Source organism: Teleopsis dalmanni, chromosome 2 (genome assembly GCF_002237135.1).
Source record: "Teleopsis dalmanni isolate 2A chromosome 2, ASM223713v2, whole genome shotgun sequence".
Lineage (NCBI taxonomy): Eukaryota > Metazoa > Arthropoda > Insecta > Diptera > Diopsidae > Teleopsis > Teleopsis dalmanni.
Window position 1 is genome coordinate 56295830 of NC_051847.1, and position 12383 is coordinate 56308212.

General features: G+C 27.3%; 1 protein-coding gene across 1 annotated transcript; it reads left to right on the forward strand.

The window, feature by feature from the left end:
* Positions 1 to 938: 938 nt before the first annotated feature.
* On the forward strand, positions 939 to 7101 carry LOC119678700 (probable beta-hexosaminidase fdl; the record flags this gene model as incomplete). Its single annotated transcript, XM_038090686.1, is given in 7 exon segments — positions 939 to 1124; positions 2500 to 3059; positions 3131 to 3866; positions 3924 to 4147; positions 6362 to 6456; positions 6518 to 6612; positions 6688 to 7101. Coding segments are annotated over 7 exon segments (2046 nt in total). The 3' UTR covers positions 6848 to 7101.
* Positions 7102 to 12383: the final 5282 nt, after the last annotated feature.

The window sequence follows — 12383 nt, forward strand, 5'->3', positions numbered from 1 at the left end:
ACTAGGAGCTTCGACTTCATTGCTATTCAGCAGATCGCTGAAATGGTTTTTCCAAATATTTAAAACTTCTTTTCTATCACTGATCAATTCACCATTTTATTTTTACAAGCTGTCAAGTGCGGTTGGAATATGCGCGTATGTTTTCGTATTCTGCGGCACATTGATCTTGTTTGATTTGTTTGAAAAACTTTTTTCTTTTTTCGTATTTTTTTTTTGGCTTCTTTTCTTTTTTCTTGATATTTAAACAAATTCTGTCGGGTGCCATTTTCAATATGTATTTTTCTAGCATCGTTTTTTGCTTTGATAATCTCTCTGCATTCTGAATCAAACCATTCATTGGTGGAGTGAGTTTTTTGGCCAATAGTTTTGTTTGCAGCGCTAAGTACGGTCGGTTTAATGCCCTGCCAGCTTATTGTCACGTCTGATTCTCTTATCGTTTCATTAGTTTCTTCTAGTTTGTTCACAATTTTTTCTTGGTAAGCGGCTCTTGCAGATTCATTTGTTATGGTGGCCTTGACGTTCTAATGTTTCTTGTTGTATTCATTTTTTGCGATTTTAGCCAATATCCTTTGACGAATACACGCTACAGCAATATAGTGATCTGAGTCACATTTTGCACCCCGGTAAGATCGTACGTCAATAACTGAAGACATATTTCTCTTATCTACTATTATGTGATTAATTTGATTGGGATCATTTTGTCCTGGTATTCTCCAGGTTTCCTTATGTCTACGCTTGTGCTGAAAGGATGTACTACTTATAAGTAGTCCTTGAGTTACATAAACATAAACATTCTTTATCTATAAATATAATTATTTTTTGCTTGATTTACTTGAACTAATACAATTCAATTATTATACAATAATAAAACAATATTTTGTATAAATTATTTTTTATATAAATAAGATAATGTTAATATATTTCTGTTCTTTTTATAGGTTACGTTACATGCTCAAAATGGCCTTAGCCGTCTCCTTACGGCGTGCTCTTCTAATGCTTCTGTCAGTAACTGTTTTTATACTTATGGTTTTATATTGGAACCAAGACGTTATAAAACCGCAAACTTTTTCAAACATCTTAGAGAAATCAATGAGAACTCATGTTGACTTTCATGAATTTCCTTTGTAAGTATTGGACTTAAAAAACTAAATAATTAAAAATAAAACTAAATTTTAATTTTGGTATTATCAATAACTTCTATTCGAAATATAATTATAGGTTTAGTAAAAAGAAATCCATTATTTTTGCATATATTGAAGGCTTATTTACTGTGGTTAAAATAATCTGATTTAGTTCAAATATGCGCTGCTTTGTTCCATAACTTGTTGTCATTTTGAAGGTAATTTCATTACGCCTCTCTAGTATAAGTCCTCGTCCCTATAGACAAAAAATTGAGAGCGTCGATTTTCACAAGCCTGTCTAGAAACGTATTTTTCATCAGAAAAATTATCTATCGTTCGCCATGGGCACGAACAGATGGTAATCACTTGGTGTCAGGTTTGGATTATAAAGTGGATTCATAAGAACTTCCCAACCAAGCTCCTGAAACTTTTGACGAGTCATAATCGATGTATGTAGCTTGGCGTTATCCTAATTGTACACAATTCCTTTCCTATTGTCCAAATCTGGCCTCTCTGTCCGTCAATCTTGACTTGGCCACTGTTTCAACCGACTCACCGCGATTCGATCACGAACGTTTTTGCTTGACGTTGTCATAAGTGATCAAGTTTTTATCACGAGTCCCCAAACGCTTCAAGAGACTTTTTTCAGTTTGTCTGTCAAAGTTTCCTTACTAGATTAATCTTCTAAAATTTCTTCATTTACTTTTTTATTCTATTAAACATAAAACTGATTGATATCTACACTATGGCTCACCCCTACTTAATGAGTGTTATGTTGAGTATTAATTTTAGTTTCAGCATTGCACATGTGTTAGCATTAATTGCTGGTAATGGTGCATATTTAGTAGTAAAATGTTAACTAGTTCTGTATGTTATCATTACTTCTTCATTATTTTATTACTTTATAACTAAGAATTTTGTATACTCTAATACTTAAATAAATGATTTCATTTCTTTACTCCTCGGACTATAACCAATTTGAGTTGTTACATATTTCTCATTTTATTATCTAAATATATAGACTATGATCTAAGGTCTTAGACACTAAATTCGGTACAGACTAATAATTTCCAGTAGAACATGTATAAATTTTAATATTACTTAAACTCTCTTCTTTGCCATAAAACATATTCAATACCAGTTTAATCATATTTATTATTATTGCTTCCATATTATTGACATTCGGTGCCTCATATTATTTGTATGAAACACGCAATGAAGAGTGTTTGAACTTGTGGTTCAATGTAATATTATTTTATATACAAGTTTTTAATTCCATTGTGGTTCTTTGTTTTTTCTCTTCATAATATTATTTTTAATAATAATGAATTCTTCGGTTATAATACAATAATATTATTTTCTTTTTACCTACATTTAGACCAACAGAAAAAATGTGGACATACAAATGTGAAGGGGACAGATGTGTGCGTTACCATTACTTCACAGTTGGAAATGGAGAAAAGCGTGTTCCATTTACAACATGTGCAATGACTTGTAGCGATATTAACATATGGCCACATCCAACAATTAAAACTGGAATTAGTTCAAAATCATTAAAATTCTCAGTTGAGGTTGTAAGACTGCATCTGGACACGCCATTTGTTGGTGTGCAAAATCTCTTCAGAGAAGTGTTTGCATTATTTTTAAAAGACTTACGACATATTCAGAGACTGGAATATCAAGATTCCGACACAACAACAAGCGATGATGATCCTAACGTTGTTGCACAGCGACATAGGCGGCATCAATTCGACATGGACAGAGTTCTAATGAAGAAAACAGCTGAAAATATAGCCACTGCCGCTATTCTCTCAAATGCGTTTAACTTACGAAAACACTGTGATATTGATGACCTAAAGATAAACGTATCTATACGTAAATTTCCAGATATTAATTTAAATTTTGAAACTGATGAGAGCTATCAGCTTCACACAAGTTGTAAGTAAATAATTATATATTTCGTATATATCTATGATATCTTCTAATATTCTTGTTTTCATGGAATTTAGTGGAAAAACGTCAATTGAATGTGCACATCACTGCCAATTCATTTTTTGGTGCACGTCACGGACTTTCTAGTTTACAACAGCTTATATGGTATGACGATGAAGATGACCTCCTTCGTATACTTTCCAAAGCTATAATTATAGATGCACCTAAATTTCGTTATCGTGGTCTGATGTTAGATACTTCACGTCATTTCTTTAGCATAGATGCTATAAAACGAACTATAATAGGCATGTCCCACTCAAAACTGAATCGTTTTCACTGGCATATGACAGATTCACAAAGCTTTCCATATATTTCTAAACATTATCCGGAACTAGCAGCAAATGGTGCATATTCAGATCTTGAAACCTACACAGATGATGATATACGAGAAGTTACCGCTTTTGCTAGATTACATGGTGTGCAAATAATACCCGAAATCGATGCACCAGCTCATGCTGGCAATGGTTGGGATTGGGGTCCAAAACGTGGTCTTGGTGATTTAAGTTTATGTATAAATCAACAACCTTGGAGTTTTTATTGCGGTGAACCACCATGTGGGCAACTTAATCCAAAAAACAACAATACATATCTCGTATTACAACGTCTTTACGAGGAATTACTTAACTTAACTGGACCAACAGATTATTTTCATTTGGGTGGTGATGAAGTGAATTTAGAATGTTGGAGTCAGTATTTCAACGATACTGATCTGCGAGGTCTTTGGTGTGATTTCATGTTAAATGCGATGACCAGGTAATAGAATTTATAATATATATTTTTTTTTTAATTAGTTTCGGTTTATTTTCTTAGATTAAAAATTGCTAACAATAACGTTGAACCGAAAATTGTAACGGTATGGTCAAGCGGTCTCACAAATACTAAATGCTTACCAAAAAGACAATTTGCTGTACAAGTATGGGGCGGCAGCACGTGGCAAGAAAATTATGACCTACTTGACAATGGCTTCAATGTTATATTCTCACATGTCGATGCTTGGTATTTAGACTGCGGTTTCGGCAACTGGCGTTCAACAGGTAAATGGTGGTGGTAAAAGTAAATTTAATTTTAACTCAAAAACTATCAAAAATTCGAACAAATTAATTTTAGGAAAAATATTAGAATTTAGGAACATTAGCTACAAATTTTTATATTAACTATTTTATAATATTTAAAATTTTTATTTTTAATAAGTTGAATTTCAAATTTATAATAATATTACTTATATTTGTAAGGAAATATTTTAATATTAGTGCTAAACTTGCATCTAAAAATTTTCCTTTTAAGTTCGTTTGTTTTCTAATGTGGTGTTGTATTCTCTTACAAACTATCCATGTAAACCACGTTTATTATTAGAAGAAGTCCTTCTACATTTACGGAAATATTTTTTTGCTTTTACTTATCACCTACAAACCTATCAATATATCTATACACTATATGCAATCAATTATGTGCTCAGTTGTATTACTACACTCATATACATAAATGTAATTAGTTTGTAACTACGATACACCAAGTTATCAAGATTTCCAAGCCTTGATTCAATTTTCTGTCCTATTCTCTCCATATTTAAGAGCTATTAACCTTATTGCATTAATTCACTCTATTCTAAAAGAAATTGGTTGAGAGTTAACGATCATCTACAACAACAATTTTTATAACCATTTATATTATTTTTTCTAATTTCACTCTCTTTTCTTTTTTCTTGCAATTTTTGACATTTAAATATGTTCTTTGCGTATTGGTAAATAATCCTTGAAATCATCATTCAAGTATTTCCTTTCCTTATATTATAATCTGCAACAATACGGGTCGAAATTTTTTGCCTATTCCTATAGTTCTACTCAAATACTTCTTCAAGATTAATCATATTTTTGGTATTTTCAATGTACATTGTTCTGAATTTTTTGCCATTCAATTTTTCCATCGAAGATGTCGTTTTTTCCTTTTTAGCATTTGCATGATCAATGCCAAGGCAAATTTTCTACAGCTCATTATTCCATACAGTTCGATACTTGACAAACCATACAAATATTATTCAAATATTATTATTTCTTCAATATTTACTGGTTACTAACTTTTAAAATATGATTTTAGGCTGCATTAATTATGGTCTAAAAAGTAAGCTGACACGTTCTACTTTATGAAAAATAATGTCTGATTGTTCGTACGAAGTGAAAGTGTAAATGTAAGACCCAATAGAATTGTGCAGAGTATTTGATGATCGGATTGAACTTCTGTTGTTTGTGTTTTTATGTCATGGCGCTTTGTGTATATTTTGTCATAACTTATCACTTTTTCTGTATTCCACCTTTTAAATTTTTTATGTTCGCTACATCTACGATAACTAATTCAGCATTTATTGCAGCGGCTCTCAAACTGTTTCATTTTGAGAAACACTGAACAATTGAAAAAGTCATTTTTTATTGAATCGCTGGACTGGTGTTGTTATTGTAACCCGCTGGGACCTGCTTGTAAAGTTCTTTTGGGAAGTGTCGAATTGCAAGTGGTCGTCGCTGGCAACGAGTGGCTCCGGGATGTTCTTCGAAGTGTTGTTGTTGTTATCTATTTTTTTTGAATATTGAATATTATAAATATTAATATATTTGAATATTAATTTTTTGTTCGATTTTAAAAAAGTAATTGATTAATCTTAATATGGAGAAAGTAATTTTTCGGTAAAGGTTTAAAACATTTAAAACATTAAACATATAGTTTTATTAAAAAACCTTTAAATATTTTAGATTTTTGGGAATTTCAAAAAAATAATTTATTTACTATAAAAAGGAAAAAAGTGATATTTGTTGGTCTATATTTGTAGGTATTCAATACAGTTATGTTAAAGTGATCCATACACATTTTACTTTTTACTCGATTCACTCGGTTTAAAGAAATACCGATTAATTCCAATAAATCTTTTTAAATGAATTGATATTTATTGTATATAGAAATTAGGTAATATATTAAAATTGAGTGAAATTTTAGTTTTTTTTTATGAGTAGAAGCTCTAATGCGTTAAAACCAAAACTGGACACAGTTAAAAACTAATGGAAAATAATTTAAAAAAATTATATTATTTTATTAATTATACAAACGTTAAGTTTTAAACTATTTTCCTACAAAAGGTTTATATCATTTCCCTTAAAATTGTTTTAAAAATAAAATTGTGAGGCTTTTAGGTTTCACACTTTTGTTTTTGGTAAGTACATTTTTAATTTAATTTTTACATCAATGCTTGCATTTTATTTTAGGTGAAGGTGCTTGTTCACCTTATCGAACTTGGCAAAATGTTTACAAACATCGGCCTTGGGAGCGTATGCGTTTGGACAAAGCGCAGCGGAAACAAGTACAAATTAGTTTTTCATTCATTTTGACATACATGTTAACTTTCATAAAATTCGTTTTAGGTGCTGGGTGGTGAAGTTTGCCTTTGGACGGAACAAGTTGATGAAGGTCAATTGGATAATCGGTTATGGCCGCGTAGTGCTGCACTAGGAGAAAGGTAATACGTCGTATATGTATATATAATACGTATGTAGAAAAACTAAGAATAAACTAATATATACTAACATTTTAGATTGTGGTCAGATCCAGATGATAAGCATGAATTAGATATTGTGCCACAGGATGCATTCAGACGTATTTCAATATTCCGCAATCGTTTGGTGGAATTGGGTCTTAAAGCTGAACCAATTTTTCCAAAATTTTGTGCACAGAATCCTGGCGAATGTATTTGATATTATTTTTAAGTTTTACATCCCGTTAACATTTACTAAACATCCAGTTACAACTATTTTCACTCGCAACCAAAAACTTCTTAACACTCCTTCTTTATTAGTTTGAATTACTGTTTTTGTTAATCATTAACAAGAAATTAAGCCACCTTTTAGAAATACTAAGAAAAATTCAGTTAAGCATATAAACACAAAAAACTGAACAAATGGTTTCCATATTAGATCTTACCACACACACATATATACTTTATATATCACTATATAATAGTAATATTAGTTTTAACTAAACTTGCTTTTATTTTCAAAGCATATTAATTTATATAACTTTCTAAATTTGCATGTTATTTACTTTCATCTTTAGTGCAATTATTAACTGTGTTAGTTTTTTATATAAATTCTCGTTAGTTGTCCATTTTTAAACTGCGATATAAAATTTTAACGCACATTTTCATATTATGTTTTTATTTTACCGTGTATTTTTTTTTAAAATAAAGCAAAAAAAATATTTTTTAGTAAATTATGTAGTTAAAACGAACAATTAATTAAGAATATAAGAAAATTAAATAACAAAAAAATTAAAAACATTTTAAAAAAATATTTTTTTGAGTGATACCAGGTGACCTTAAATAAATTATAAATATTAAATTATATTACAATTAAAATAAAATATAAAAACAAAATGTAAATGTATGTAAGATTTTAGTGCAAAGATAAACAAAAGTTATAAACATATAACATATATTGAGTCATTGGTAGTTTTTTATAAATACCCAAGCTATGACTGAGATTGTGCTGCAATGCAATCAAATGATTAGCTTGTTCCATAATTTTAGCCGCAGTTTAAGTAATCACGCCTAAAACTCATAAATGAACAAAAACAAACCATATTACCTAAGTACTCCATTATACAAAGGATGTGTATTGTTTTGTATGAATTTAAAAATGTAACATTATATATATATATACATATGTAAACATTTATAAATTGTAATATTAAGTTCAGAAAATAGCAAATAGATAAGAAGCAAAATATTTATGACAAAGAACAAAGTTAGTTTTTAAGCAATAGAATTTGATATTATTGAAATTTTAGTGTGCTATTATTAAGTAACTAACTAAGTGAAATATTCTAGGTAGTAATCGATTGTAATATTTTATAATTTTTATTTATCATTTAAAAAAAAATAATTTTTAGCGATAAAAATAATATTTTGTTATTTCTATTTATATTTAGTTTTAATTTCCAACCTCCGAATTTACAAATTGTAACTAAAGTTTTATTCGAAACTGGTTTTTTGTTGTATTTCATGCATTTAAACAAAAATATATCAACATACTAATACACAATCATAACCTCATCAGTTATTGTCGTTAAAGAAACCAAAAAATAATAATTTTTTAATAATCATATTATAGTAATAACATTATTATTTGAGCATAAAATGAAATTTGTTAATATTTGTTAAAATTTTTTCTTATATCAATATCAATATATCAATATTTTTGCTATAAATTTTTTTGTTATTAGTTACATTTATTACATATTTTAGTTACATTTTATTGTTTAAAAAATATTTTCTTTCTTTGCTATATGATTTCAAAAAACTTTTACTATAACAATTTACAATTTAAGTTATATTTTGTTAGATATCTATTCGTAAAATTTTTAGTTCAAACCAAAGCTTTGAATCAGAACTGAATTGTAAATCCAAAGTTGAAAAAAACCGGCATGATAACTCGGTCTTATTTCGGTCTACTTATATACAAAAATTCTTTTATAGTTGTTAAAAGTTTAATGAATAAAAGTTCAAAAGCCGTTTTTATTCATTATTTTTTAACAAGGTTCATATTTGTGTACCTATGAGCGACTCTTTTCTACTCATTATGCTCACAGCTCATGAGTAGGCAATAAACTCTTCATACGATTGCTCACGCTCACGAGCGAGCCCAATTGCAGAGCTCACGCTCGTGACCAAGAGTATAAGCGGAGGATCATAAGACATCATGCGCTGCTTACAAGGAAGTGCTGCATTCTACAAAATGAAAAATATATGGCACTGTTGTTTTATTGTTTCTTTTAATCGTTTTATATTAATTGAATAGTTTTAAATCATATTATATTGTGTTTCGGAAAATTTAAAAATAAAAAAATAAATATTTCAAAGTTTTACATAAATGTAATAAAACAATTTGCTTAGAATGCGAAAAAGAAATGTAATCAATTTTACCTTAAAAGGAAAAGTAATAAAAAGCTATTACCAGTAAGCTGGCTTTTTAGCTGAATTCTCGGATATGAGCAAATTGAAGGCTCACGCTGAGTTGAGGTGCTGAGCCTGAGCCTGAGCTACTCATGAGTGAGTAAATACGAACCCTGTTTGTATTCAATTATATCGTTGACTAAGCTTATTTAAAGGAATAAATTAAATGATTTAAATTATGACGAAAAAAAACTAATTTATTATATAGAATTTATAAAAAAAATATTTACACGATACTGAACCCCAAAAACCAATATAAAAAATTTTTGTTGGACCAAAAATCGTTATAGGTTTTTATTTCTAAAGCATGTATACATGCATGCATAAATTTCAGCTATTGTTTCCAATATATTTATATTAATGGAAATTTTGAAGAGCTTACTAACTCTAAAATAAATAGAATTTCTTTTAACAATTTCTACTATTTAAAGGTAAAATCTTTGAAGAATTCATACACAGTTTTTTTTACTATTCAAAGGTAAAATCTTTGAAGAATTCATACACAGCTTTCTACAATATCTTATTCCAAAACATCAGTATGAAAATCTTGAACAAAATGATGAGATCAAATTTTAAAAATAAATATATTTTTCATAATATTACATAATTCTTTTATCATTTTAAATAGATTTTGAGTTATATTAGCTTAAAATTAAAACAATATGTTACTTAACGTCATTATAATATTTTTTTTAAAGTACTTTAAAAAATACACTTACCAAATGACTTTACAATCTTACCAAAGTGAAGAGTAATAATTAATAAAAGACGAAGTTCTCACATCTACATCATTTAAACATATCTAAGCTAATTATTGATAAAAATATAAGATGGTGCAATAAGGGGTAATATTTTTATAGGTCTTACTGGGATCACGTGGTGTCCTGACGAACCAATTTGACGTAAGTGGGCCAGCTGGCAAATTAAGACATCATCAATTATGCTTACTTAAGTTGACCTATTTACTCCGACAGTTTCATACATTGGTATAGGTGTTTGTAACAATACATTATAAAATTAGTATTGCTCTAAGTCAACGCATTAGTCGGATACATAGTCTTTTCATTGGGTTCTATTTGCAGTTTAAAATCTTGATTGCTAGCATGATTGACTCCATTCGTTTAAAACAGTACGAGCTTACTTCTTCTTCCTTGTTTTTTGTGGATTTCTCTATATGACAATTTTTGTTATATATAATATTAAACTTCAATATAATAAGTGATGACTACTGATTATTTTAATTTTTTTTTTTATTAATACCGATAATTATCACAATTTTATTTAATTGATTCAAAATTATTTAAATATTTGAATCTAACTTATTACTAAAATAATATTTCTCATTATTTTTTAATACTGCAAATATATTTAATACTTCATAAAATCATGTAGTTCTTAACAGAAAAATCAGTTTCAAAAATTGTAAAAATTATAAATTTTAATAAACAAATCAAAATATTTTTATGCATGTAATATATTAATTTACAAGTTTAGTTATTAATTAATAATTATATTCATTAAATTTTAATTTATTTTATTTAAGTTTTTATTAATATTTATTTAATTGTACTTACACAAACCTTTAAATTGTTTATATATGTGCATATAATGTCTTGCAAATTATTAAGTTTAAAATTAATTAATTTTAAACTATTTGAAATTTATGAACAAAAAATATGTTAAAAGAATAATGTTTTTACAAAATACATATTAGCAACAAATTATAATAAATATATATGATATGATTTTGTAAATAAATAATTATGTTAAAAACAAATAGAAATAATCGGTGTTAACTTTATTAGTATTTGATGGAGGGGTTTTGAAAAATAGTGAACTACAACAACAAAAATTATTTTTATATTATTTTAATTAATTGATATTTTAAATATTTTGTTTGAATTTTTGAGAATATATATATATATTTGATATAAAATTATTTAAAAAAATATTTTAAAAATTTTTTGAGTTATTGAAACAGTTGTTTCTTCCACAATAGAAAAATATAAAATTTCACTTTTTTTCCTATATATAATATCACAGCTTTGTATTTATGCAGAAAATCTGCATCTTCGTTTTCTATTAATCTAATTAAAATAATAAATCACCCAAACATACTGAGTGACCACAACATATGTGATTAACTATATTTTAATGTTACAATAGTTCGCTTGAAAGAACTTAAATAACTTTAGAAAACTTCGTTATTTAGATTAGAGGGTAAATGATAACCCATTAAACTGGTCTTCTAAAAGATCTATTTTGAATAACAATAAAACTTTAATTTACAAGATTTATTAAGGAAATATTTTCGTCAAAAAATTTATTTAAACTATTGTTATAGATATTTATTATATATTCATGTATATATATGTATCACACATCTTGTATTAGTGTTGTCTCTCACATTTTAATTTAGCATAACGAAACCAATTCTTAAATTTATTTCTCTTATTTACCTATAATGTAATAAACAATTTTTTTAATAATTTTTGTAATAAGAGTTAGCAATCCTATGATTATGATAACAATACCTATATTACCTCTACAGAATTAACAGAAAAATTGCATATCTTTCCTCAAGAAAACCATAATATGGTAATTTTTTACATTTTTTGATGTCTTAGAAATAGAATAATAATGACAATGAAATGTTAGTTATTTTTTTCATATACTATATTATACTATATTCTCTTTTTAATAACTACATATATTCGTTGAAGTATAAAAGTTTATTCAATAGACGTTCATAGTCAAAATCAATAGGTCGATCAGATTAATAATGGATTTGTTCGTTTTTTACAAAAAAGAGCTATCACCTATAACTTAAGCGTAAATTATTAATAAAGCTAGTAATAATATTACACTTCATATAACTTTAAAAATAAATTTATTTTTTAAATCTTATTATTCAGTGATATGTAGCTAAAACAAACTATTCAAAGTTAATTAAAAGCTATTTATGTATACTGAGTTCAATTCGCCAACTATCTCGGCTAAACAAAATAATTCACATTAGCATGTAACAACTATTAAGCTACATCATGTCTAAACACTAAGACTCGAATTTATAATGGTTTAGCTCTTTAGCTGAGTTAGATATACCACGTTTTCTTGTTAACTGCTAATGAAACATAACTTTTTTTAATTTTATTTAAAATGAAATATTATTTTACTTGCTATTTATTATACACTACACATTATTTTAATTTCAAAAGAAATTTTGGATCAAGTAACTGCTTCAGTCATAGGCAATAATGCAGTTTAACTTAAAAGTAAAC